The sequence below is a fragment of the Gastrolobium bilobum genome, unplaced genomic scaffold (genome assembly GCF_033153095.1).
Source record: "Gastrolobium bilobum isolate Gb01-03AN ecotype WA unplaced genomic scaffold, APGP_CSIRO_Gbil_v1 utg16185, whole genome shotgun sequence".
Classification (NCBI taxonomy): domain Eukaryota; kingdom Viridiplantae; phylum Streptophyta; class Magnoliopsida; order Fabales; family Fabaceae; genus Gastrolobium; species Gastrolobium bilobum.
Window position 1 is genome coordinate 441,116 of NW_026899733.1, and position 27,869 is coordinate 468,984.

Genomic DNA, 27,869 nt, shown 5'->3' on the forward strand with positions numbered 1-27,869 from the left:
TTGCCTAATCATGGATATTTTATTGAAAATATTACTTGTAAAGAAAGTAAAATTAGCGGGAGGGTTATCCTATTTTAAAGTTAGAGAATACAATAAGCATGAGCGACGACTGACAAAGATACTCTTGCAAAATATTGTATGACTATGAAGTCTTTTTTTTTTTTAAATTCATATATTAATGCCGAACACATAAATTAGGCTAAAATTAAAATTAAAAAGAGAATTGTCGATTCTCAAAAATAATGAGCCAATTATCATATCCTTTCTCACTCTAATATAGTAGTTTGTTTATTTTTTATGTTGATTTATAAAATCAAAATAACATGTCTCTTTATTAGTACACTTATTATAGTATCTTTGAATTTAATTCTTACAATTTGAAAAAATTAAAATAAATACAAGAAATAACTCTAGCGGATAAATAATTGAAAATGGCTTTCTAATTGCATCAAAAGTAAATAGTTTGTAATTGTCATGATGATTTTAGGTTATAATAAAAGAAGTAAGCTGTTCTTTTAAAATGATTTTTCGTTACATATATGAGATAAGTTATTGTACCTATCTTTATTTTTATACTTATTTTGCCTACCACTCTCCAACACTATTATATCAGAATCTCAATTAACTTTGTCAAAGTTAGTTGAGATTCTGATCTAATGACATTGGAGAGTAGTAGACAAGGAAGACATGAAAAAAAAGGTAAAATAATATATATAGAGATATATTATATAAAAATGTTAAAATGAACTATTAATTAAATGGGAGAGGTTATACTTACAACCTATTTTCCTTTACAACTTCTTACAATCAATATCTTAACCGTTGATTGACGGAAATCAACGGTTAAGATATTGGTTGTAAGAGGTTGTAAAGGAAAATAGGTTGTAAGAGGTTGTGTAACACCCCAAATTTGTAACAATTTATAAAACAATCTTATAATAAATAAATTGTCAAATTTTTTTTATTTTTTTTTACAATTATAATAATAGAAATATTGCGGAAGCTAATCTAAATCTAATTTGGGGAATGTTACCGCCGCACCTGTACAATGGACAGGTGCAAGGCTAAATCTATTACATTAAAATAAAACCAAAGACTAAATTTTAAATAAAGGAAATATGTCTTATGCATTTATTTAAGGGTTTTCGTTTTATCCTTTAACATAACACAACAAACTTTCCTACTCTCACAACATTTTGTGGGGCCCACACTTTTTAAAACAAAAAATAAATAAAAAATTAAGGCACGCAAAACGAATCTCTATAACATTACACAATCATTTTTCCTACAACATAACTCTTATAAAACCCTTTATTTAAATCTCATAAAATTTCTAAACTTAAAAACTAGCTTGAAATATCCGAGTCGTGATCCTCACTGCCCACAGCTAGCCCCATCCTTTGCAACATGCTTCACTGAAAATCTGCTCCCCCGCAGCCGCAGGATCATTGCAGTCAACAAACACAAAAGTCAGCAAAACTGGTAATCCCAATCAAAATACAAAAATAAATAAAGAGAACTCATAATAATTAAATCAAGTAATATAACTCAAAAATTCAAATCAAGTATCAACTCGTTATTAATTATATTAATCTTTATTTAGTCCATTTATTGTATTTAGTAAGGGTAATTTATCAACTAACATATTCAGCACAACATTAATCATAATATTACATAAATGGTAATATTCACAACTCAATGACATTCATCATAATCAAATCAAATAACATTTCATTATTAATCATGTTTAAGTTCATTGTACTTAGTGGGAAGAGAACCATGGTAGACCCGGGAAACCCTGCCAGTCTACCCCGTGACCCGGGAAAAAACCACTGTTACCAGCCACGTATAATCAAAATTGGCCATAATCAATTCACATCTTCCTAGTGTGCACACCTCTTCCCAAAGTTGCTACTAGTACCCCGGGAAAAAACCACTGTTACCAGATACCACTTTGGGAAGAACGGATATAATCTTTTTCACATCAGTTTCACATCGGAGGCATAAAGTCCAAAAATTGTGTTCATCACCTTGGAAAGTACCATCCCAAAGCTATCCTCCCACCATTAATTTATTACAAACACTCAAAATCAGGAAAGATTCAATCATAATTATTTATTCTTTAAGTATTATCATCTCTAAATGAGTTACTCAAGGGCATTATAATTTTCCAAAGTATCATAATTCAAACAACTATTATCATAAATTTTTGAATTTATATAACAATTCAAATCTTCAACATTCATCATAGTAAAATCCAAATCCGATCATCATCATAACTTTCCAATTTATTCAAGGATATGATAATTCAAATCTTCAACATTCATAACAGTAAAATCCAAATCCGATCCTCATCATAACTTTCCAATTTATTCAAGGATATGATAATTCAAATCTTCAACATTCATAACAGTAAAATCCAAATCCGATCCTCATCATAACTTTCCAATTTATTCAAGGATATGATAATTCAAATCTTCAACATTCATAACAGTAAAATCCAAATCCGATCCTCATCATAACTTTCCAATTTATTCAAGGATATAATAATTCAAATCTTCAACATTCATCATAGAAAAATTCAAATCCAATCATCGTCATTCAAATAATCCCATCACATCAATTATCATCGTTATAAATATTCAAATTCAATCATTAAAACACATATTTGGAAAGTTTTTCTTAAAGAGTATTATAATTCCATAATTTTCATAATTATTCAATAAGATCCATATATTGCACATGAATTAAATTTTATACCATACATTGCACATAATTATAATTTCTAAAATAATAACATTTTATATCATATATTGCACATAATCATAATTTCTAAAATAATAAAATTTTCCAAAAATATTCTAATTATCATATGTAGTAATTTAAATTTGAAAAAAAACAAATACCTATATATATAGAAATGTTCATACCAAACTATTAAGAACATCTACGGATTACATATAAGGATTATGCCCAAATTTCATATAATAGAGATAACCTAAACACCCAGGGATTAGGATTTCATCCAAGTTTTATATAAAAGAAATAACTACGAATAGGATTACATATACCAAAATTCATATCAATATAATCTATGACTCTCTAGGGATTAGGATTACTATTAATAAACTTCAAACAAAATTATAAACTAAGGATTAGGATTACACATACCAAATTTCACATAAAATATAATCTAAAAATACCTAGGGATAAGGATTACACATACCAAATTTCACATAAAATATAATCTAAAAATACCTAGGGATTAGGATTACTATTAATAAATTTCAAACAAAATTATAACCTAAGGATTAGGATTACCATTAATAAACTTCAAACAAAATTATAACCTAAGGATTAGGATTACATATGTCAAACATATAACTACCTAAAGATTATGACACACCCAATAAAATTTCATACACAACAAATCTACAACCACCTAGAGATTAGGATCATCTGGTCTCCGTTTTTGCTAACTTCTAGAAGAGAAGAGTAATTTGGGGCAGATAATCGGTTGATAATCAAAAAAATATAAAGATTGAAAATAATTAAAATAAACTTTTTGGAGTGAGAAGAGAGAGAGTACTAGAGGAGAGTGAATTGGTTTGGTTAGGCTAGGTCTCTATTTATAGTTGAAGTTTTGGGCTTATACATTACTGACTCAATGCTGACTTATCATATCTAAACAATTTATGTTTGTTGACTCATCTTAATCCAATCAAACATTACCAATCAAATAACCAAACATTAAAGCATAATGATCAATCAAATAATCACAATTTATCACCCATTATTATTATTACTAATTTATAATTTATTACTATTATTAATTTATTGTATTATAAATTACTATTATTCTTATGGGATATTACAGGTTGTAAAGGAAAATAGGTTGTAAGTATAACTTTTCCCTAATTAAATAAGGGATATGTTATTCTACCTACTATTTTTGTTGCCTACCACTCTCTAACACCGTTAGATCATAATCTTAAGTACATTTTTTTATTTCTCTCTCCTATTGAGATTATGATGTAAAACGGTATTGAACAGTGATAATTAGATAATTAAAACGACAGGCTTCAAAGTTCCAAGAAACCCAAGTGTGGTGAGCCCAATAGGTGTCCATGTGTTTGAGTGAAGGAAGGGCTATGATGAAAGAGGATGAACATCCTCACCTTCCAAGTTCCAACTGCCAAAGTCCAACTAAACCATTTAGATTTAGATTTAGGCGGAGCTTTCAATTTGGCACCGCCCTCGTTTGCATCGACACATCTACGTACTCATCGCCACTCTTCAAAAGCCACACCAACACTTTCACAATCACATTCACCTTCTCATTTCCCTAACCCCTTTCCTCTCTCATTCACACACCATAGCCATTGGTAAAGCACTACATCACTCATTCACCATGTTTAACCAACAATAACACTTATCAATCATTGTTTATCTTTTTCTCACATACCTTACTTTTGTTCCTTTCTTTGTTTTAGGAAATGGAAGTCACAATGTCTGCGTGCAAGTCTGTTAGCTCGCCTCCTGTTCCCGTTGCAGTAAGTGTACTCACTCATCCCTTTTTTTTTTTTTTTTTTTTTTTTACCAAAATTGCAATTACTAAACTAATTATATTAATTAATTCATACAATATTGAATTATTCTGAATATGAATCGGAATCTGATTCCATATTGAACAAAATTTAAGGGTTTATTTGTGGGGAGAGGTGGAGTGAAGAGTTCCCAATGCAGCTTCTTAAATGGAACGAATAAGGTGAGGTTTCCTAGGCAAACAGCTCAAGGTACTCACTTTCACAAACAACACCAAACACGTCGTTGTGGGGCTCTCCATGCAACTTGTCAAGGTGATAAGATCCTGATTGCCAATAGAGGCGAGATTGCTGTTCGTGTTATTCGTACCGCTCATGAATTGGGGATACCGTGTGTGGCTGTGTACTCAACCATTGATAAGGATGCACTTCATGTCAAGTTGGCTGATGAAGCTGTTTGCATAGGTGAAGCGCCAAGTAGTCAATCGTAAGCCACTAAAATTTTCTTTATTAGTTTCACTTCTTATTTATATATGTCCATTTATGTACTTTTAGTTAATCCTATTTAATAAAATCTCTTTTTTCTGTTCAGGTACTTATTGATCCCAAATGTTCTGTCTGCTGCAATTAGCCGCAGATGTACGATGTTGCATCCTGGATATGGTTTTCTTGCTGAGAATGCAGTGTTTGTTGAAATGTGTAGAGAACATGGAATCAATTTTATTGGGCCTAATGTGAGTAGACTATGCAGTTTGTAGAATGCCCAGTTTGTTTGCATGTTGTCCCATGACTGGCCTAATTTAAAGCTTTACAATTGAGTTTGTAACAATACATTCACTGTCAAAATTTCACCTGGATGGACTGAATAAGACTTGTATAAAATTTCTCATTAAATGTTAAAATCAGCTTCTCTCCGAAGTATCTTGAAGCACGGAAATTCGATTGCTAATCACTATCACTACAGTAAGTCATCAGCACATCATACTGATATTAATTTATAGACACACATTGATATTGTATGATGAGGATTACTGTTTATCCACACTGACCACCTAAAAAGATTGTAAGCTAGCAAGTAAGCAAGTGGTTGCTGAATGTGACTTGGCTAAAATAACAGTATTGTTAACATGTATACAGAAAATGTGCTTGCAGAGTTGTGTTTGATATTCTGTTGTTTGTCTGTTTAATACTGAAAATTTTCATTGAAAATTGTTGGTGTGCAAGTGAAGTTCAGCTTTTAGGCATTTTTTCTAGCATTTGCCTAACTTTTATTTGATTTTAATGTATTAGTATTTGATGTTTTCTCTGTTAAATATGTAATGTTTCGTTAATTCATAAAGCTACAACAGAAAATCCATGATTCTAATATTTCCACGTTCAAATTTATTTGGTAAAACTGAATATTTAGTCAAATTTTTCAGCCTGACAGTATTCGGGTTATGGGTGACAAATCAACTGCCAGAGACACAATGAAGAAAGCAGGTGTTCCTACTGTTCCTGGAAGTGATGGGCTTTTACAGGTAATATATTAGACTCTGGTGTATAAATAGCTTCAGATACCTTCAATATAAAAGTTGGAGGTCAATATCAGATTCTATGACATCAATTTGATTAAAGCTATTAATGTAACAGAGCACAGAAGAAGCTATCAGGGTGGCAAGTGAAATTGGTTATCCTGTGATGATCAAGGTAGATTGCCTTATTATTCTGTATCTGTAACCTTACCTTGTGCCTATTTGAAGTCAATTCCAGTTTTTCTGCATAAATTTGTGTCTATCCAAGTATGACCTCATGCATTTCAATCTTCATGTTCCTTAATCAGTAAATATAATGGGATAATGAATCTTATTTGAAAGTAAATTTATATTATGATTAATCTAAATTTTTTGTAGGGTGGAGCATTTACAATTTAATGTCAAGTAAAGCTACCCAATGATTAAATATAGGCTAGTATCTTAACAAAAGTGGATATCTCGGGAGGCAGACTTGTCTATTGGTTTACCAACAAATATAAAATTGGCTACTATCTGGGCATACTCTCTTTTTCCTTTTTTAATTTAATTTTTTTCAACAACAATGATAAAGGTTTGGCAAAAATGTCCGACATAGGCAGGGTTTTTCTTTTTTACTTTTTATCCTTAAAATAATATTCAATTTGAAGTTGTAAGGATAATGGGGTGAGAATAGACTGTAAAAGGTTGAGAAAGGTAAGGAAAATTTTCTTCTGCAGAGTTGTGTAGTTACTAGATGAATTTCTGTCTTTGATAGTATGTTCTGTCCTTTTTCTGAACTTTGTACTAACTTTTGGTACCTTCCATGTACAAAGACAATTATGGTAGAACTGTCTCATGTTCTAGTTTCCTTGTTCTATATGATTCAGGATTATTGCTTTCAGTGAAATGATGGCCAATTGCACTTGCTTAGCTAAGTCATCTATTCTTTGCAGTGACATTATAAGTGTAAATTGAAGATTGTTATGGGTTGAATCTTTCTTTGGGCGAGTGTAGACTTCGTATTAGGTTCCAGTTGACCTAACTAGATTGGCCAAAAATAGGAAGGTATTACCATACATTTACCTAGAAAAAAAAATAATGTTGATTTGTCTGAAGGAGCTAAGTTGACATGCTCCTGCTTCCCTTTATATAAAGCTATAGGATCATCAGAATTGAACTCTATGGACACTTGCTCTCAAGTATTAGAGTATACGACTACTACAATTGTGTGCTGTGTTTCCAAAATTTGTGCATTGTGTATCTGTGCTAAGTCAACACTGATTCTGAATCTCTTAAACTGTTATAACAGCTTTATAACAGTTGACAGTTTTGGTTGTCAGTTGGTTACATAAATGATAAAGACACTTACACCTATAAAAGGGTGTACTCGTGTACTCATTTGTGCTTTGGCAGAGTACTCAACTTTTTACCATGATTATATTATTTGGTTCATGATGCATTGAAATGAACTATTTATTAGTGTCTGATATGGTCTTCTTTATGATTCTTTTGATTGCTGATTAAAACTGATTAAGGAGGCCGTGTAAAGTTCTTCTGTATAGTCTTCTTTAGCCAATTTATGTGAACTGACAAACTTATGGTGTTTCTTAGGCAACAGCCGGCGGTGGAGGACGTGGCATGCGTCTTGCTAAAGAACCTGATGAGTTTGTGAAGTTGTTGCAGGTATTTTTGCCTGAATGGAAGCTTTTGTTATGTTTTTTATACTGCTCTTCTTATCCTTATCTGTTATTATAGGCATAGGCAAAAGCTAACAAAGGGTAACCTGAAACTCAAATTAATTCAAATTTAGAAGCCATAGTTGTAGAGTTCATCCCATTGATGAAGATTAGACATGTGCATTTCTGTTGAATCTTTCTTTTTCAATTTCATTTTTTTGCAGCAAGCTAAGAGTGAGGCAGCTGCTGCATTTGGCAATGACGGGGTTTATTTGGAGAAGTACGTTCAAAATCCAAGGCACATTGAGTTCCAGGTAATGTTGTCCTTTTTTCTTATTCGAAATCTATAAGTTGATTGAAACCTGGGGATTAAGAGAACACTTTGAGGCAATTTCATCTATGAAAAATGTGGATCTGAAGGAAACATTCAAATAAGGGATTACTTAAGAATGTTAACCTTGAACTTTTGCATATGAGCAATGCAATAATTGACTGCTTACATCAAATACAAATATCCTGTTTGTCTCAGAGGTCTAAACTTGAAGCTTAACAATGCTTATTGGTGACATTATTCCATTTGGTTAACTAAATCCGATCAACAATGAAAAAGTTTATAACTCCAAACCGGAAAAAATTCCACACTGTAGTTTAAATTGGGGTATGTTCAAAAAATACAGTCCTCGTATTCATGCCAATTTCATGCTTTGTATTTGATTAATTTTTTTAATCATATAGAAGCACCTTGCAGCCTCCTTTTCTGGCCATATGTTATAGCAGGTAGAAGATAAAACCTGCATTGGGGATTTGGTAAATGGATGGTTTTATAATTTATTCAGTTTAGAAAAACAAATTAAGAAATTATTTTATTATTATTAAATGTTTTAAGTCTTTCTTTTTATTTGGGTTTATCGACTGCCGACCCCAACTAGTTTGAGATAAAGGTGATGTTGATGATGGATGATTTAAATGCTTAAGTCTTATTGAAGTACTTGCAGCTTAATATGTTTATGATTGATTGCATTTGTAAATAATTATACTGTGTGCTTAATTCATCTATCCCCCTACTTCATCGCTTTCCAGGTTCTTGCAGATACATACGGTAATGTTGTTCACTTTGGAGAACGTGATTGCAGCATCCAGGTACTATGAACCAACTTTCTGCATTTCTCATCTGTCTATATCTCTGTCTAGTTTATCAAATTAGTTATTTATATTAAGCACAATAATACTCATCTTGATTACATAAAAATGACATTTAAGAAAACAAAAAAATCAGTGTTTTTAATCTAGAATTTGTGACCTTAGTGAATTCAAGATGATAAAACTAGATTTGCACTATTTGAAGTATCTACAGGAAGTGTGTTTCTGACTAGAGTATAAATTTATTCTTATAACTCCCCATTTTAAAAGGTTAAAATGTTTTGGGCTGCAATTGAAGTAACTGCCGTTGCCATCGTGATGATTATTTTATAGAATTTTCTTTTCTTTTTTAGTTCCCTTTGGAGTTTTGCGCTCGTATGTCAAGTGCTGATGCTACTGCATAATAGATAATAGAGATACATATGTGATATAATACAGGAAATAAAATAAGAAAAACCGGAACTTGATGCACCTTGTAATTTCAGTGTAATTAAACAAGTTTTATAGTAAGATAGAAAGATCAAAATATAGGTGCTCTGATTATTTTTTTAATCCCTTTTTGTGATCCTATTTCAAGAGATCCTGCCTGAAGTAAGTAGTTCTGTTGATTGTGACTTTTCATACAGAGGCGTAATCAGAAACTGCTGGAAGAAGCACCGTCTCCTGCCTTGACCCCAGAGTTGCGGAAGGCAATGGGAGACGCAGCAGTTGCAGCTGCTGCATCTATTGGTTACATAGGCGTTGGAACAGTTGAGTTCCTCTTGGATGAAAGGGGTTCCTTTTACTTCATGGAGATGAACACTCGTATCCAGGTTGAAACTGATTTCTAATATACTTGTCTAATATGAAATGAACCTAGACAATAATTCCTCATACATACATGCTAGGTGTTCAATTTTTATGAGTTGTACAGAATAATTTCCATTATCTTATTTTCTTTTTTCTTTTTCGTTTTGGGGGTTGATTGGTTGGGATCAGGTTGAACATCCTGTGACAGAAATGATTTCCTCTGTTGATTTGATAGAAGAACAAATTCGTGTAGCTATGGGAGAAAAACTTCGATACAAACAGGTACTAAAGGAAATATTTTACTTGTGATTCTTTAGAGTCTTGATCTTAATGTAGTTTTTCCTACAGGAGGATATTGTGCTCAGAGGACATTCTATTGAATGCCGTATCAACGCAGAAGATGCTTTTAAGGGATTTAGACCAGGGCCAGGTATATCCATGTATCAGTGGTGTATTTCTGCAAATATGTATTAAAAGATAAGGAAAAATTGTAGTTTAATACCAGCTTCGTCATCTGTAATATTTGCTTAAAACACAATAGATTACATGCATATATTGGGTAATTTGGCCAATTAGCTTCTTTTTCTCTTTTGAAATTGATGTACCATGTATTTGAATTTTATTTTTTTGGTTTATAATTTATTTAAAAATTTTATTAATCTAAGGTATCTTCTCCCCTCAAACTACAGGTAGAATTACAGCATACTTGCCTTCTGGAGGTCCATTTGTCAGAATGGACAGCCATGTTTATCCTGACTATGTGGTTCCTCCAAGCTATGACTCACTTCTTGGAAAGGTTTGTCCATCTGTCTCTCTTTTATATCATTGATTTGTCACTCTCGTATACTACATACTTTATGTCTTCATGTTCCATATGAACAACAATTGCATACAACCTGTCTACATATAAATTATCTTAGTTGAAATTGTAAAGAACCAATTCAACCCAAAAGTTTAAGCTGTTGAGTGAGGCTATATTAATGGTTTTATATATCTGAACACGCCCCCTCACACGAGAGCCCACTGAACTTGAAGGGTGGACAATGCACATGCACCTACCTGTGCGAAGAAAGAAATTTCACTAGAAAGAAAGTGGGGGGCGGTGAGGTGAGGATCGAACCTGGCACACCGAGGCTCTGATACCATGTAAAGAACCAATTCAACCCAAAAGCTTAAGCTGTTGGGTGAGGCTATATTAATGGTTGTATATATCTCAACAGAAATCAATATTTACTACAAACATATGTGTTAGAGAAATATAAAACCACTAATGTAGCCTTACCCAATAGCTTAAGCTTTTGGGTTTGATTGGTTTTTTTACATGGTATCAAAGTCACGATGTCACGGGTTCGATCCTCACCGCTCCCCACTTTCTTTTGTAGAATTTCTTAGCACAGGTAGGTGGGCCTGTATATTGTCCACCCTTCAAGCCCAGTAGGCTCTCGTGTGAGTGGACGTATTGGAGATATATAAAACCAATAATGTAACCTCAACCACCAGCTTAAGCTTTTAGGTTGAATTGGTTCTTTACATGGTATCAGAGCCTCAGTGTCATGGGTTCGATCCTCACCGCCTCCCATCTAATTAATAATTAATTAAGTTTTGTGGAGTTTCTTAACACAAGTAGATGGGCCTGTGCATTGCCCATCCTTCAAGCCCAATGGCCTTTCGTGTGAGGAATTAATAATTAATTAAATCTTGTGGAGTTTCTTAGCACAGATAGATGAGCCTATGCATTGTCCACCCTTCAAGCCCAGTGGGCTTTCGTGTGAGGGGACGTGTTAGCGAAATATAAAACCATTAATGTAGCCTCATCCAATAGCTTAACTTTTTGAGTTGAATTGGTTCTTTACAATATGTCAATCATTGTCTTTTCCTTTTATAACTCTTCCTCAATTCCATTTTAAGTTTGTTTGTCTTCTTGATGCTTCGGCTTTTGGATTTAAGCAATGATAGGTTATAATTATAGATGCTAATCGGGTGATGACTTTTTTCACTTGTGAGTTTAACATTAGCTAATGTACAAGGCATTGGCTTATTTACTTTGTATGGGGCTGCTTTCAATCTGGTTGGATTCTGTAAGCTAGGAATGCAATTGGATACTGTGATTGTTAGAAAAGACAGTGATGTGTTCATATATGATTTGCAATTGATCGTCTGTATATAGTGTCACCACCCTTCTAAAGATAAGGCTTCTTGTAGTTCCTGAGTGATGTCTGTCAACATTAAATTTATCAGATGTCACACTGTTTGTTTCCCCTCGCAAGACAAGTGGAAGACTGAATGAACAGAATAAAAGCAAAAAAGCAAAAGTGTTGAAAGTATTCAATGAATAGGATCTAACATATTCTAAATGTAAGTTTCACTCTGTATTCAATTGTACAGGATCTAATATATACTTGTGATCCCTGTGATGTGCTGTGGTGAGGAGGTCTTGGGTGCAATCAACCAAACTATATATGAAGTGCTTGTTTTACTTGAAATCTTTTCTCTGTCTTGACTTTGTGAACTTTTTGTAGCTGATTGTATGGGCTCCAACAAGAGAAAAAGCAATTGAACGCATGAAAAGGGCACTTGATGACACTATTATCACAGGTAAAATAATCTGATATCTGTGGTTGTGATTATTCCGTTAGAAACCTGTACTTGGTGTAAGTCAATTGCTTGCCTGAAGAAAAGAAACAAATACTTTTCCTTTGCACCTTGGTTAATGCACTTTGCAAAAAGAACAAAGAAGTTTGTTTTAATGAACTGGATCCTCTGCAGCTTGAAACAAATTGCTGCCGGAGGTGCAGTTTTCTGATCCAAGGATTCTTATCCATTGAACTATCTTTGTCATAGTATTTACTTTATAATATTAAAATTTTTAAGGGTCAGATCTCTGCAGTTTTAAACCGTTCAGTTTTCAAAAGAACTGCAAATGATCTTAATCCTTGTTTTAAACACTTCACTTTCTACGATATAATTAACAATTACAATTTTGTTACAGGAGTTCCTACAACAATTGATTATCATAAACTTATCCTTGATATAGAGGTAGGTGCACCTTTTTTGTACTTTTGGTAACATGTATCCTTTAACTAATTTTTATTGTTCAGAACTCAGAAGTTAAAGGACTAATATATACAACAACATCTTCATTGTATTACAGGATTTCAGAAATGGCAAGGTTGATACCGCTTTTATTCCAAAGCACGAGGAGGAGTTGGCAATGGTAAGAACCTAATATAGCCCTGATAATATTTATGTCAATGGGTTTAAAATTATATCTCCTTGTTGGAGCTGCTTCAAAACAGTTTTGGTAGGAAAAACTCGCCTGAACTTTGCCTTTAGAACCATACACTGGGATCCTTCAGTACTATCATAGTTGTATATTGAACTTGGAGTTAATATCTCCAGTTCTAGCTGAAAGGACCCGTCCAAGATTTCGAGAAAATTTGTTGGATATGAAACTCTAGTGTTACGGTCCAGTTGCTTTTGCATCAGATACTCAGGAGTTTGGTGCGAGAGTCTCGCATCGGTGCTCATGAACCTGGTGTGTGATTTATTATGTCCTGGGATCTCAAACCTAATAAGCTAGTTTATGGGGCGTGGTTATCCCAAGATCCTGTAATAATTGGTATCAAAGCCTGCCATTGCATCTTCTGGTGCAAGCAGAGTATGGTGATGCTGGCCGGGCTAGTACAGAGCTAGTGTGCAGCCAACCCACATGGATGCTGGGCTGGGGAGCATGTTGGTATGTAACAGTCTAGTTGCTTTTGCATCAGATGCTCGTGAGTATAGTGCGAGAGTCCCACATTGTGTGGACATGAGGATGGTGTGGGATTTATAAGATCCTGGGCTCTCCAACTTCATAAGGCTTTTAGGGTGTGGCACTCCCAAGATTTAAGTCTTTTTTTTAAAAAATAAAAATAAAAATAAATTAGACTCTGGATGACCAAATCACTAGGTTCATGCATTATGTCAAACTGCTGTATTGAAGTTGAGAAGTGGTAAGTCCATAAACTGAAGATGTTCTTCTTTAAACTTAAGAGAATAAATGAAAATAAGACAATGATCCTGTTGTCAATACCGTTGTGCATCCTCCTATTGTGTTCTTGGAGTTTCTAAACGTTAACAAAAAAGTTTTCTAAATTGTCCTGTGATAATAGTTTTTGTTAATAATTTTTTTTTTTGCTTGATTTTGTGAATAACTTTATGTCCTCTTCAAATGCAGCCACCTCAGAAGATGGTACCAGTTAACAGGGCATAAGAACTAGCTGGCACAACTGCCTGATGCCACCCTTTTTAATCACTTTGTCGAGCGTTCATGTGGAAGTTTTAATGAAATTTTGATAATCAGTCTCGCACAATTCTCTTTGTTCACATAATTTTATTGTAAAATCAATTAATTTCATGTTTGATTTCATCCCAAATGTTAGTGCAAGGAATTGGGAATGCCTCCTTGCATTTTTTCCAAATCATAGTTGTCACAATGCTTCTTTAGAGGAGCTTTGCCCCATGGCTTGTTTGTAATTCTTGTATCAAGAGCTCACTTCTAGATACGGTGATAAAACTTAAACTTATCGAAGGTTCGGTTTGCTACATGGATCGATTGGCGTCACTAGAACCTGTTAATCAAACTTTCAGTACAATAATTTAAAGTAGTTGTTTTATTTTTCTGTATGTTTTCTTTAAGTCTTTTGTAGTTCTTTTGATTATACATATTTATTGTGTGTTTTCAACGTGAAGTGATGGATTTTATGTAATCCATCCTCTGCGTGACCATGTAACCATGTGGCATCAGCCATGGAAATAATCGTCGGGGTTGTGACATAGACTTTGATCATAGAAGAATGAAGACCTTGATAATTGGCATGTATTTGCTTTATCTTTGTTAAAAATTAGATCGTGCTCATTAATAGGATTTTGATATTTGAAATTGCATTTTGCAATTTAGGGAATAAAATAAAGACGTCATTTGTTCGTACTGCTTAAGCGAGTTCTGTCAAAATATTTGGGATTAGCTTATGCATAAAGACGACGACAGAAGTTATGCTTCTTTATTCAATATGTAAGCTACTCATACCCTGCCGTGGATTTTATTCCATTCTCAATTCTCATTCGATCACAACATCCAAATAGAAAAAACGCACTTTGGGTTTAGTGACTAAATTTGCTAAGTACAGTTGAAGAATTACAGTTTTTGCCTGTTCACAATCTTGAGTTTCTTCAAAGACAAATTAAGCTCAAACTTCACTTAGAAGCGGATGCCCGTTTTCGTGTTTATCTGAAAGCAAAGGTAAAAAGCATTACTACGAACTGCACTTCACATTTTGCCCATTGAGGATGAGCTTGAGCGGCTCTCATATCCGGAGATTCCAGACAGCGACTGAGAATCAGTCATAGAATCCTACAAGAAAAAGAAAAAGAAAAACATGTGAATGAGATGATTATAGTATAAGCCGAAAAAACAATGTGTGATATCAGTGACAGAGAGAGGTACTACACTACTCACTTGATTTGAGGAAAATGTGGAGCGTGAGTAATTGTTGTTATTTCTGGGAGCGAATCCGCCGAACCTCATCATCATGGGCATGTATTCTTCAGCAAAATCTCTGAGCTTATTGAGCTCAGGTAATACAACTTTTCCAAGATCAGGTCTATCTTTTCTTCTCATTTCTGCACACTGCAGGGCAAGCTTGGCAAAGTGCATGGCATGTTCAACTGGCCAGTCCTCAACAGCAGGGTCAAGCATCTCAGCAAAAGTTCCCTTCTCAATAGCTCTACTAACATGATGAGTCAAACCCATTGGTGGCTTTGCTGTAACTATCTGTAGAAGCATGATTCCCAGTGAGTAAATATCAGACTTGATTCCTAGCATGCCCGTTTGCTGATACTCAGGGTCAATGTAACAGAAAGTTCCAGCAGTTGATGTCATGCGATACTGTGTCACAGTGTCTGCAACTGAAGGAGGGACAAGCCTGGCCAATCCCACATCACTGATTTTGCTCACAAAGTTACGGTCAAGCAAAATGTTTCCTGGTTTTAAGTCACGGTGCACCAGTGGTTCTGGTTTTGCCTGATGAAGGAAAAGGAGGCCAGTGGCAATCTCTGCAGCTATTCGGAATCTTAGCTGCCAGGGAAGAACCGGTGAGTTATTACCTCTCCGGAATAGGCAATCATCCAAGCTTCCATTAGCCATGTATTCATACACTAGGCAACCAAACTCTGGGCATGCTCCAAGGAGGAGAACCATGTTTGGATGCCTTATGCAACTTAGCACTTCAACCTGCATGAATCAAATGCCAAAATTTCATTCAATTTAACAATCTTTAACCATAGTCCATTCATTACCTCAAAATGACATGTAGATGTTTTTATTGCAATTTTACACACCTCCTGCTGAAACTGTGACCGTCCTTGAGCTGCATCTGGTTTTAACACTTTCACTGCAACTGGCGTGTGATCTAGTTCACACCTGTAGACTGGCCCATACCCTCCTTCGCCGATCTTGAGAGAGTTGGAAAAGAAGTTTGTTGCTTCTTCTATTTCCTCAATAGAGTATTTTCTGTACCTGGCTTGAACATGTGAGACAGTATCTCCTGTCTTCTTCCTATGCTCAGATTCTGAATTCATTCTTTTATGTGCTTCCAACTCTGCTATTTTTCTAGAAGCGTCCGCTGCCTCCATGGCAGCTTTACATTTTGCTCTCTCCTTCTCAGCTACTGCCAATGCTGATTCTTCAGCAATTTTTGCCTCTTCCAATTTCCTTTGTTCTTCCATTTTCCAACGCTGAAGCTCCATTGTCTGTTGGAGAATAGTATTGTTATTATCTTTCCTCAAATGACAGTTTCTGTTTTATTTATGGCATGACATTTAATATTCTTAGAACTTGTTTGTTTGAACTAGATTAAAATCTGTAAGGTACCTTTTGCTTTGCTGACAGAGCTTCCTTGCAAGCTGTACTGTACATTTCCATTGTCTGCTTCAGTTCTAGCTTCAGTCTCCTCATTTCAGCTTCCACTTCATCCTATAATTTCAAAGCAGACATTTATTAAATCTTGTACTCCTAGGCAGGAGTTTGTGCGTGTAAATATCTCTAGAGTGTGACATAGATACTCAGAAACTTGACACAGTTAGAAAGGCATAAAAGAAAATCATGTGTGCTTAGGCATGTTAATAAGAAGATATTAGTTCACCATGTTGATTATATATATGTATATATTTTAGACTGAGTTTACCGAATTTGATAATCTTGATGTTGGTGACATGGACGTCCCACTGTCTTGGGAAGTGAACGAGTAATCAGCTTGATCAATAATTGACTTAGCTCCTGAGAAAGATGAACCGTAGCTTCTGCTATCAAAATCTGAGCCTGTTGAAACCCGAGGGGTCATTCCAGAGTCCATTTCTTCATACAATGAAGGGAACATCCTATCAATACTTGGCCTTCCACTGCTCACGAATGAAATATCAGAGTCAGGGATTGAGGACTCGTATGATCTGTGGGATGGTCTACCAACTCTTGTGAATGGTGATCTGTCCATAGGATATCAAGTTAGTCCTCTCAATAAACCCTCAAATCTTCTGAAGCTTAAAAATTGGTCCTTTTTGAAAAACCATCCATCACCATGTCTCATGTATATATATGTTGTGCAACATGCTGGCATTTGTAATTAGCATTCATATGTTTTATGCATGGCATGATAGTTTACGTGATTTTGAAATTTGAACATTAAGTTTCTACTTCCATCAATGCTTTTTCCCACTATATTCGCAATGTATTCATGATCTAGCTAGAGAGATGAGTATTCTTTGATTACTATGGGGCTAAAATTTCTAATAGGCAATGCCATTCGATATTTTCCCTTTTGCTTTGATCAGTGCAATTGTCACAAAGAAGACCATGTTAGTGACTTTTCGCTAATCATTATGAATGACTAACTGATTTTAATATGGACTATATATATATATATATATATATATATATATATATATATATGAAAAATATTTCTACAGGTAGAAATTTTTATCTGTCACACACTTTGTAAAGAGTACATAGACAAATTTTTTGACATAAACTATATTGCAGGACCTACTCTTTTTATTATGAGAGTGGCAGACAAACTTTTCTGCAACAACTGCAGAAAAATTAAACTCTGTATATATATAGATTGTACAGTTAACATGAGCTATATACATTATCATTGTTTGTTTAGTTAACTTCATATCCCCTGAACGAAGGATTCACGAATTACTTACTTGATTTCCTCTTCATCCATTAGCTGGCGGGCAACGAATGCTGGCTTCTCTGCTGATGCTGTAGTAGGTACAAATAAATTATGTGTTATATGAGCAATAATACCAAAAAAAAAAAAAAATGTTATGAGAAATGATATAAACACAGATGAGATGAAATGGGACAAAGATTAAAGAGAAGTTGGCATACGTCGTGGTGGATGGTTGCGCATTAGATATGCATCCATTCTGTCAGGACTTAGTTGAAGGTGAGGCTGAGGCTGAGGATGAAGCTGAGGCTGAGGCTGAGGCTGCGGGACCACTATATTGTTACGGGGTTTAGAAGTTAATGTAGCAGTAGCAGTTCGCACACTTGAGATTTTCCCTTTTGAAATAATGTACACAGTGCAGAATGGCGGTGCCCCTTTAGACACAAGGCCTGGAACATCCGATGTCCTAAATCTTCTGTCATAAAGAATTCATCAAAACTTGGAATTTGTTATGTTGTAAGTTGTAACTGAAACAAATATGCAAACTCATTCGTGTTTGTGTTTGTGTTTGTCAAAGCTAATTCATACCATTCAGCATTATTATTCTTTTAAACTATATATGGGAAACAAATTCATGCAATACGCCTTTTTCTTCAAAAATCGACTAACAAATTAACCATTGCTATTAATTGGTAAATCGGGTTTTAATTGCTAGCTTGCATTAATTAATTAATTTCCTAACGTTTGTTATCTTTGTCGAGATCAAGCATAGTTGCTTGGACTAGTAGTGTTTGATGAGCAAGAAGGAATCATCAAGTACCTGACAAGACCATTCCTTGATGGTGCCCCAAGTACCATAAGCTCAATGGAATACGATGAAATAGCTTCCATTAATGCCTTGGATATATCCATATCCTCCAACAAGATTTCTTTGCATTGTATCTGTTTGTTATAAATGAAGACAAATCATTGAAAAAGAAAAAGAAGAAAGAATCAGATTCCAGAAAATTACATGGGAGATGAGATGAACACCCATTTAATTAAAAGCAAGCTCTTTTGATGATATGAATTTTATTGCACTTTTTATTTTATTTATTTATTAATGTATTCATTTTCTTTCTGCTTTGCTCTTTAATTTTGTTGTTGAAAGATGGAAATGATGGTAGTAGCATATAATGTGTTAAAACTAACACTCTTTCTATTGCAGAAGACACGAAATGAAGCGAAAAGCTCCTTGGATTCGTTATCTATTTGTTGAGTGTAAGCTTTAGCCACATCCTCGTTGCCATCAACAGGTACATGGTTTCCCGCTGCATTCATAATCAATTCAAGTCAGTAATGTGTACATACATGGTTGTGTGCTACAAAGTGCTTATTCTGATTAAAAAGGGCCAAAGAAAATAGCATGAACTACAAATGCTTGTATGCATATATATATTTGCTTATATTAGAAAGAGAAAAAATGATTGAAATAGGCTTTTAATCATTCAAATTCAATCAATATAGGCATATAGAGAAAATTAAAGATAGCTAGAGTTTTAATAATTACTTGGTGTAGGAATGGAAGAAGCTTTTTGTCTAACATGGATTAATAAGAGATATTGGTCTTTAGGAAGAAGATTGTCAACTGCCCATTTGGCTGCAAATTGGCTTGTTTTGTTATTCTCAATTGCCACTGCCACCACACGTCCTGCGCCTAGTTTCTTCTCTGAAATCAACCTTGATGACATGTTTACTTACTTTTCTGAATATTCTCTCAAAGAATTATTGATGTTTGAGAAATTAATTAACTAGCAGTCTTTCTTAGCAGCCTTAATTTGCCTTTTTTGTTGTTTCGTTTGAATTTCCCTAAGACAAGACATATATGATGTTTTCCATGGAACAGTCTGGTAGCTCTATTTTAAGCAGGTTTTTTTTTTTTGAAAGTCCAATTGGAAGTTTGAGTGATCTGTTACATATTGCCAACCCTTTTATTGTTATTAGCTTCCAAAATTAGTGAACATTGACGAGTAAAACATAATTATGCAATGTACCATGACCAAATCACAAACACCGTGTAATCTAGCAAGGTTAACACGTATGGCAGCCATAATTAGTTTTATAAAATACACTTGTCCTTCTTCTCTTTCACCATCCTTTTCCTCCTCCAACAGAAGAACCCCGTTCAAAACTTTTCAATATATCTTCAATCTCTAACAGAACAGTTTTCTTTTTCTTTTAAAGAAAATTTTATAAATAGTCTTAGAAGCTACTTAGAAAAAATCTTAATAGTTACTACCTTTTTTCTTACTACTTCTTACTACCAAATCTTAATAGTTGATTTTCGTCAATCTAACGATTATAATTTATTTGAACTTAATAATTAATAAATAAGTGTGATCCAATAAATTATAACCGTTAATTGACAGAAATCAACAGTTAAGATTTGGTAATAAGAAGTAGTAAGAAAAAGGTAGTAAGTATAACATTTCCCTATATATATATAAACTTATATAAGAACCAATCTAAATTAACAATTCTCTGTACGTTGATCTAAGACTCAAACCTTATGTTCATTTTATTTTTTAATTTGTTATATGATTATTTGAAGGATATTTGGTGGGATTTTAAAAAGTAATTCAATGCATAGATTTTCTATTAAAATTTAAAAATAGTGTGTAACTTTTTTGTTTTTGTTTTTTATTAGTGTGTATAACTACATAACCAAAAGGATTTTAAGCCCGGAACCACCATGGAGGTACTTTTGTTTTCTTAATTAAAAATGTGACAAAAAAAAAATACTTTTCCCATAAATTAATTAAAAAACTCATAATAAGATAACACAATTCGTGCTAAATATTACTTGTGATTAAAAAAAAAACATATGTTATCATTAATCGTAACCAAGTGATGCACATTTATCTCAATTTGCAAAAAAACTTTAATTTGATTATCAGACTCTTTTGGTTTCTTCATCTCTACTTAATTTATATGAGATTTTACAACAATTTTGTATTCATTAATTTTTTTTTTTTGGTAAACATTTTGTATTCATTAATTTTAATCAGTAATATTAGATCAAATTTGGATCAATTATTTACGATTGACGTAAAATTAAAAGATATATTGTTTTCAATTGAAAGACCGTGATTTTTTGGGGTGAAATGTTAATATTTTTCTATGAATTGATATTGTTAAGTCTATTATTAGGGTTTTATAATTCGCATGTTGAATGAGAATTGAAATCTTATGTTGTAGAGATACAAAAATATGTGAGACTCATGTATTAAAAAAAATTATATGTAGGACCCATGTCAGTACGGAAATCGAAGGGTGTGTAGAAAAATTTTAATTCTCATGTTGAATGAGAATTATAAAACCCCTATTATTAACACTAGAAAAAATAAATAAAATAGACTCTTAAGTTTAAGAATGACAAGATCAAGACAGAAAAGTGCTATTCTCTTTCTAATGAGATAATATAGGAAGGGAAATGAAAGATGGAGGTTCTTGTAATCCCTCTCAATTAATTAGTAAATTATTCCTTCTTGTGGATTTCTTAATAAAGTCTCAGATGTGTGGCCATGCCTTGATGGTACAAAAAGAAATTTATATTTTAGGCACCGTAAGAAGTGGGGGAAGCCACTGTTAGAATTCAAAAGGATCTTGAGTTATATGATATTGATAAGGGGAAGGTTACAGTTACAACCTATTTTTGTTTACAACATCTTACAATCATATTTTGAATGTTGATTTTCGACAATCTACGGTTATCATTTATTATGAATTAATAATTAATTAATAAATTTGATTTGCAAAAATCTTAACTGTTGATTGACGGAATTAAGATATGGTTGTAAGAGGTTGTAAACGAAAATAAATTAAGATATAGTTGTAAGAGGTTGTAAACGAAAATAGGTTGTAAGTATAACCTCCTGTTGATAAATATGGTTGTATTATGACTTAAATTAGTGATCCATGGTTCCATTTCCATGATGTTTGCATGGTGACTCATTGACTACATAAACCACATATTCTCTTTTGTAGTTTTCATGTGATATTGTTAAAATTTGTGATTGGTTTAATTGACTTGTGTTTAACAGAAACAAACAAAATTAGCCCAAGATAAGAACCGGTTCCCAGAATTAGATTTGTTTGATGATTACTTGTTAATGTGATTTGTCTGATGGTTTCTTATTACTGTGATTTGCTTGATATTTCCTGTTCGAATGATTTGTTTGGGATTTTAATCCTGATGGCCATTTTTCTGCTCATAATCTATTTGATAGAATGTCTGAATCATAAATCTCATAATAGTGTGGTTTTGGTGGCTGATAAAGTTTGATTAATTACAATTAAAGGGATAAACTATAAAAGTTTTAATTTATTAGATTGAAATTCATAAGGGGGGAAAAACAGTGATAGAGATACTATAGTATGTCTATGCATTATGTTTTCATATAGGATATTGTGAATCAATCATTTATAAATGATCAAAATCTCCAGTTTTCCGTGATTTGGAATAGCATACGGAATTTAGAAACCCATGTCGTTATTGAGAGAGGGGGATTGCAACCAAATCCAAAAAAGGTGTTACTCTATGAAGTAAAGAAATAAGACAAGCCTTTGTTGGTTCAATTTTAACCTCAGGCCATTATCCCCTAATTTTTTTTTTTCTTTCATTTCTTGCACCAAGTATGGTTACATGCATCATGAAAGATCAAAAGAACAACAAAATTTCCCAGGTGATCCAACTCTCGTTCATGATCGCAGTGTTTTCAAAGGGATATAAATCCAAGGAATCAATAATTAAGGTAGTCTCAATATTCATCTTGAAGAGTTCATGTCTGCTTCGCTAGCATAAGAAGTATAAAAACTCTCATCAAGATCCCTCTCCTTTACCTCTTGGATTTTCTCTACTGCTTCTTTCAAATCCCATCTCTTGTCCACATCCCCTTCACAACAATCCAAGGCAATCTTCAAAAGCTTCACCATCTCTCCCTCACTGTTCTTGGTTGCACCCATTTCTTTATCAAACACTTCTTTAGTCCACTCTTCTGGGGCAATTGAATGCACCCAACTTGCCAAACTCACCTCACTTCCTTTACCCTGTTGCAAAAAGTTGGCAGGGAACTTGCCAGTTAGAATCTCCAGAATTAGTATACCAAGACACCACAAGTCAGTTTTCTTTGAAATTCTTCCATGTTGCAAATACTCAGGAGACTTGTAGATCACCATGATATCCTGAGCCATCTCTTGATTTATCACAGGGACTAAGCCATAGTCAGTGAGAAGGGGCTCAAAAGTTTGAGTCAGAAGAACATTAGAGGATTTGAGATTTCCATGGGGTGCTATTAGACTTGGCATATCCTTGTATAGATATTCAAGACCTTTTGCTATGCCTTTCACAATCTTCAACCGGATTGGCCAATCAAGGCTTGGTTCCCCTAGAGCTTGGTGTCCTGAAACAACAAGTAACTTGTATCATAAGCAAAGATATTTATTTTTACATATATTAACAGTGAACACATATAGCAGGGAAAATCTGTAAAGTTATTCTTTTGTGACTAAAAAACTACATGTTGGAGTCTGAAAAATAATATTTTAACAAAAATGTACTGGTAAGATTGACCCTCATCCATACCCTCACAAAAATGCAGTGCAGTTGGATGTGCCCTTTATAGTACAACGCATACACAACTAATAAACTTAAATCTTGCCTTCAATAAAGTGAAAGGATTAGATCTAAATCATAAATGAAAAACTAACCAAACCTTTTCTGTAATTGTATTTAATATATCTTTAAAAATAAAAATAAAAAATGTGTTCATAAAATATACCATGAAGGCGAACAGCCAGGCTTCCATTCTGAACAAAGTCAGTAACTAAGAGTTTCTCCTCCTTTCTGTAATAGTAAGCAACAAGAGGATGTAGATTAGGATGACTCAACCTTCCTATTCTTCTCATGTGCTCTTGAAACTCTTCCTTGCCTACATTGTTCATTTGCTTGAACCTCTTCACCACTATACTTGGGCCATTCATTAAAGAAGCCTTGTAAGAAGAACTGAAACAACCACTGCCCAAAATCTCAGCAGAGGCTCTCAGTAATTCTTGCAAATCAAACTTCTCTCTGTCATCCCTTATAAAAGTTAACTTCATGTGGTCACCTCTTCTGCTATGGGTGGAAGAACTCACTGATCTTGATGACCTGTGACTTTCATCACCTGCATCCCTCACTCCTTTGTTGTTTAGACTCGATGGTGGATTCTCCACCGAAGTTGTTGGTTGTCGTTTTCTTCTTCGATGAAGGATGAATATTATTGCAGCTCCAATCACAATCAGTGCCACACCAACAACTACGGCAACAATACAAATACTAACAATTGAAGGCTTCTTGGAATGACATGCTTCCAACGGGGCTCCACATAACGCTTCATTACCTGCTCATTTGCATGTAAATATATACTTTTTTAGAATATTGATGCTATACTTTAGGATCAAAACACAAAAATCAAAACACTTAATCATTATAGTTACAATTTTTGTCTGAATTTGTATATTGGGGCACCTGCATTTCGATCTTTTCATATATTTACGTGAGATTCAATGATTCTCGTACAAAGTTGTCTTGTCCATCCAACTTTTGTTAACTTAGCATGATTCACGTTTATTCCACTAAAGTTGATTACAAAAATCATTTATGGACATGATCATTTTATATTAGGTACACTCTCAATCTTAACTGTTGATCATATTTATATATAATGGTTCTAACTTAATAGATACGTGAATAGTTTGATGCAAGCAGATCAATAATTAAAATTGAGTGAAAAAATTCTTATTTTTATACCAAGCTAAGTTAATATGCATTATATATGATATATGTATATAATATATATTAATTGAATAGGGAGAATGGAAATGTGTCACACTCACCAGAAAAGGAAGAAACGGGCATCTTATTAAGGATGGATGGTATTTCGCCCTGCAAGTCATTATTAGCTATGGTAATGTATTTCAATTTGGTCTCTTTAAATTGGGGAATGAGGCCACTGAATTTGTTTCCATCCAACCTTAACTCCATAAGCCTTGGCAACAATGCCAGGGAAGATGGAATATCACCCTCAAACTTGTTGTTTGACAAATAAATTTTCTTCAACCACTGCATGCCCTTAAAAGTTTGAGCTGGAATCTCCCCAGAAAACTTATTATTTGAGAGGTAAATCGACTTGAGACCAACTAGCTTGTTTATTTCTGGCCATTCACCATCAAAATTGTTATTCATGAAGCTTATGGTTCTAAGATATGGTAACTCCTTGAGAGAGTCCACATCAATGACCCCTTTGAGACCCATATTCTCAAGCTTCAAGCCCCATACTTTTCCTTCATAGCAGAGAACCCCTTTCCAATTGGCATGATTACCTGAACATGGAGATGATGATGTGTTCCATGAGGATAATCCATTATTGTTTTCAAGGTTCTCCTTCACCTTGAGGAGCAATTCTGTGTCTGAAGCCCCATTAGAGGCAACAACACATGATAATAATAATAAGAGAATGAATATGATCCAACAAGGCCTGCCATTAAGTGCCATAGTAAAGGGTAGCACACGCACTATAGGCGGCGTGTGCGCCCTCAGGAAGGGCTTGCTTCGCAATGGAGAAAAGAGATACTACTTGGGGTGAAGAACAAAGGCATGGAGGGTTGAGAACTTTTGATGGCAGTGAAGGGAGAGAGAGAGAGAGAGAGAAGAAGAACAAAAGGAGAGCCAAGAATAGGAGACAGAGAAGCTGTTTACGAGAAATATTTGAGAGTGAGGTAACATAGGTTGACGAAGTCCTTTATTTCTTGGTTGCATAAAAATGTGTTTGTGTTTTCAACATGAGAATTACCCGGCCAGCCTTTAAATTTGCATAATATAGAACCCCTTTGCATGCCTCTTTTTTAGGATTATCTGCTGACTCTATATTTACCAAAGAATGGCCAACATTACAACACAGCAACTCCACTACATCATCAAGCCATGCCTTAATGCTACAAAAATGTTCCTTCAGGTTCATCTGCAAGGTACAAACTTTATCATCTCTGTGCACTAAGTCGACCACTTAACCTTCTCAAGTGAGTCTCATGAATGACATAAGCAAGTTCCACTCCATGACCAAAGGATTGACACAGATATCATTTACAATTTTTCACCCGTATTCGTTTGTTTTTTTTTTTTTTTTTTTTCTTTTTTTTAACTTTGGCGGTGAAAGGAAAACAAGCAGAATCTATACCAAATAAAGAATAAAAAGAAAAATATTATTAGGGTTTGGTGTTTGTCATTTTAAATGACACAAGTTACGTCATTTTAGGAGAGAAATAGACACAGAAAAAACGGAAATCATGGGAGAGATAAAGTTGGTGTTTTTTTAATTTAAAATTCAAATTTTCTGTGTCTGTATGCCTGTATCTCTCTTAAAATGACATAATTTTCTGTCATTTAAAATGACAAACACTTTTTCCATATTATTATATAGAAAAATATTTAAGTTATCTGCATTTATTTTCAAAACGACGTTGTTTTGAAAATAAAAAATTATAATTATAAAGACTATAATAACTCTGAAATAAATTAAAATTACAAAAACACAGTAATTTTCGTCCTAAAACAACGTCATTTAGGCTTACTGCAGATAACTTATCTGTAGTAACTGCAGAAAAAGCAAACCTTTTTTATAAGTCAGAACCCAAAAAATAAAATCACAATTTTTAGAGAGGGCCTATTGCAGCATGACACCTGTCATACCTCATTATAAATCAAGTAATGGGATATATTCTTTTATGCACTTGGATTATAATTTCCAAGTTGAAAAGGAACAAACACTTTAAATCAAATAAGTGATTACACAACAAAATAGCATTTCTATATTATACATACTAATGCTTGAACGTATTTTTAGTTAAGTCCGTAAATAACGTTTTAAACTTGTAATTCTTTTTTAAATTATCCAACTTACGTGTACAGATTTGTAACTACCAATTTTCCTTAAAACAAACAAAACAATAATAAGAATGCAAATCTACTTTAAATTGTTGGCAGAAAATAATATTTTAAAAAATTAAATTCAAACTAGGAGGTTAAATTTGGAAGAAGATGATTGGTGACTAGTAATTTATCAAATCACGTAACCTATTAACCATTCACTAATTTTGCAACCGAATTCAGACACTCCTTCCACTTTTCCTGCGGTAAGAGCCATGGTTATTATCAATGCAAGTGGGCGAAGAAACCAAAATGAAAGCGAGTATATATATATATATATATGCTTTAATATTTCTAAAGTGAATGTAGATAAGTTATCTACATTCGCTCTCAAAACAACGTAGTTTTAGAATGAAAGATTAAAAAAATTATAATGAAAAAGACTATAATAACCTGAAATAAATTATAATTACAAAAATATCTTAATTTTCACTTCAAAATAACGTCGTTTTGGGCTTACTGTAGATAAGTTATCTACATTAACTGTAGAAAAAGCAAACCCGTATATATATATATAGAAAAATATTTCTGTAGTTACTGCAGATAAGTTATCTGCATTTACTCCCAAAACGACATCGTTTTGGGATTAAAATATTAAAAAATTATAATTATAAAGACTATAATAACCCTAAAATAAATTAAAATTACAAAAACACTATGATTTCCGCCCAAAAACAACGTCGTATTGGTCTTACTGCAGAAAAAATGAACCTCTATATATATATATATATATATATATATATACATATATATATGGGTTTGGTGTTTGTCATTTTAAATGACATAAGTTATGTCATTTTAGGAGAGAGACAGACACAGAAAAATGAAAATCATTGGATAAAGAAAGTGAGTGGTTTTTTTTAATTTAAAATTTAAATAAAAAAAATTCTATGTCTGTCTCTCTCTTAAAATGACATAATTTTATGTCATTTAAAATGACAAACAATTTTCCCTATGAAGGGAGAAAAATGTTTGTCATTTTAAATGACATAAAGTTATGTCATTTTAAGGGA

At 33.5% G+C, this 27,869-nt stretch overlaps 3 protein-coding genes across 3 annotated transcripts; 1 reads left to right on the plus strand and 2 right to left on the minus strand.

Annotated features, from left to right (window-relative positions):
- The first annotated feature begins 4,199 nt into the window (after nucleotides 1–4,199).
- LOC133293076 (biotin carboxylase 1, chloroplastic) lies at nucleotides 4,200–14,266 on the plus strand. Its single transcript, XM_061491597.1, has 17 exons — nucleotides 4,200–4,385; nucleotides 4,494–4,553; nucleotides 4,703–5,031; nucleotides 5,137–5,278; nucleotides 5,966–6,064; nucleotides 6,177–6,233; nucleotides 7,649–7,720; nucleotides 7,938–8,027; nucleotides 8,794–8,853; nucleotides 9,480–9,665; nucleotides 9,832–9,924; nucleotides 9,991–10,072; nucleotides 10,332–10,438; nucleotides 12,162–12,237; nucleotides 12,632–12,678; nucleotides 12,794–12,856; nucleotides 13,859–14,266. The coding sequence occupies exons 2-17, from the start codon at nucleotides 4,497–4,499 to the stop codon at nucleotides 13,892–13,894; spliced, it is 1,596 nt and encodes a 531-aa protein (XP_061347581.1). The 5' UTR covers nucleotides 4,200–4,385; nucleotides 4,494–4,496; the 3' UTR covers nucleotides 13,895–14,266.
- A 684-nt stretch (nucleotides 14,267–14,950) lies between these two features.
- On the minus strand, nucleotides 14,951–19,582 carry LOC133293143 (U-box domain-containing protein 35-like). Its single transcript, XM_061491680.1, has 10 exons — nucleotides 19,402–19,582; nucleotides 19,044–19,162; nucleotides 18,673–18,794; nucleotides 18,074–18,318; nucleotides 17,887–17,944; nucleotides 16,866–17,163; nucleotides 16,553–16,654; nucleotides 16,021–16,431; nucleotides 15,140–15,913; nucleotides 14,951–15,034 (listed from the first exon to the last, which is right to left on the minus strand). Exons 1-10 carry the CDS (start codon nucleotides 19,580–19,582, stop codon nucleotides 14,951–14,953), a joined length of 2,394 nt encoding a protein of 797 aa, XP_061347664.1.
- Nucleotides 19,583–22,658: 3,076 nt separating this feature from the next.
- LOC133293153 (pollen receptor-like kinase 1) lies at nucleotides 22,659–25,425 on the minus strand. Its single transcript, XM_061491691.1, has 3 exons — nucleotides 24,768–25,425; nucleotides 23,672–24,271; nucleotides 22,659–23,293 (listed from the first exon to the last, which is right to left on the minus strand). The coding sequence occupies exons 1-3, from the start codon at nucleotides 25,423–25,425 to the stop codon at nucleotides 22,659–22,661; spliced, it is 1,893 nt and encodes a 630-aa protein (XP_061347675.1).
- Nucleotides 25,426–27,869: the final 2,444 nt, after the last annotated feature.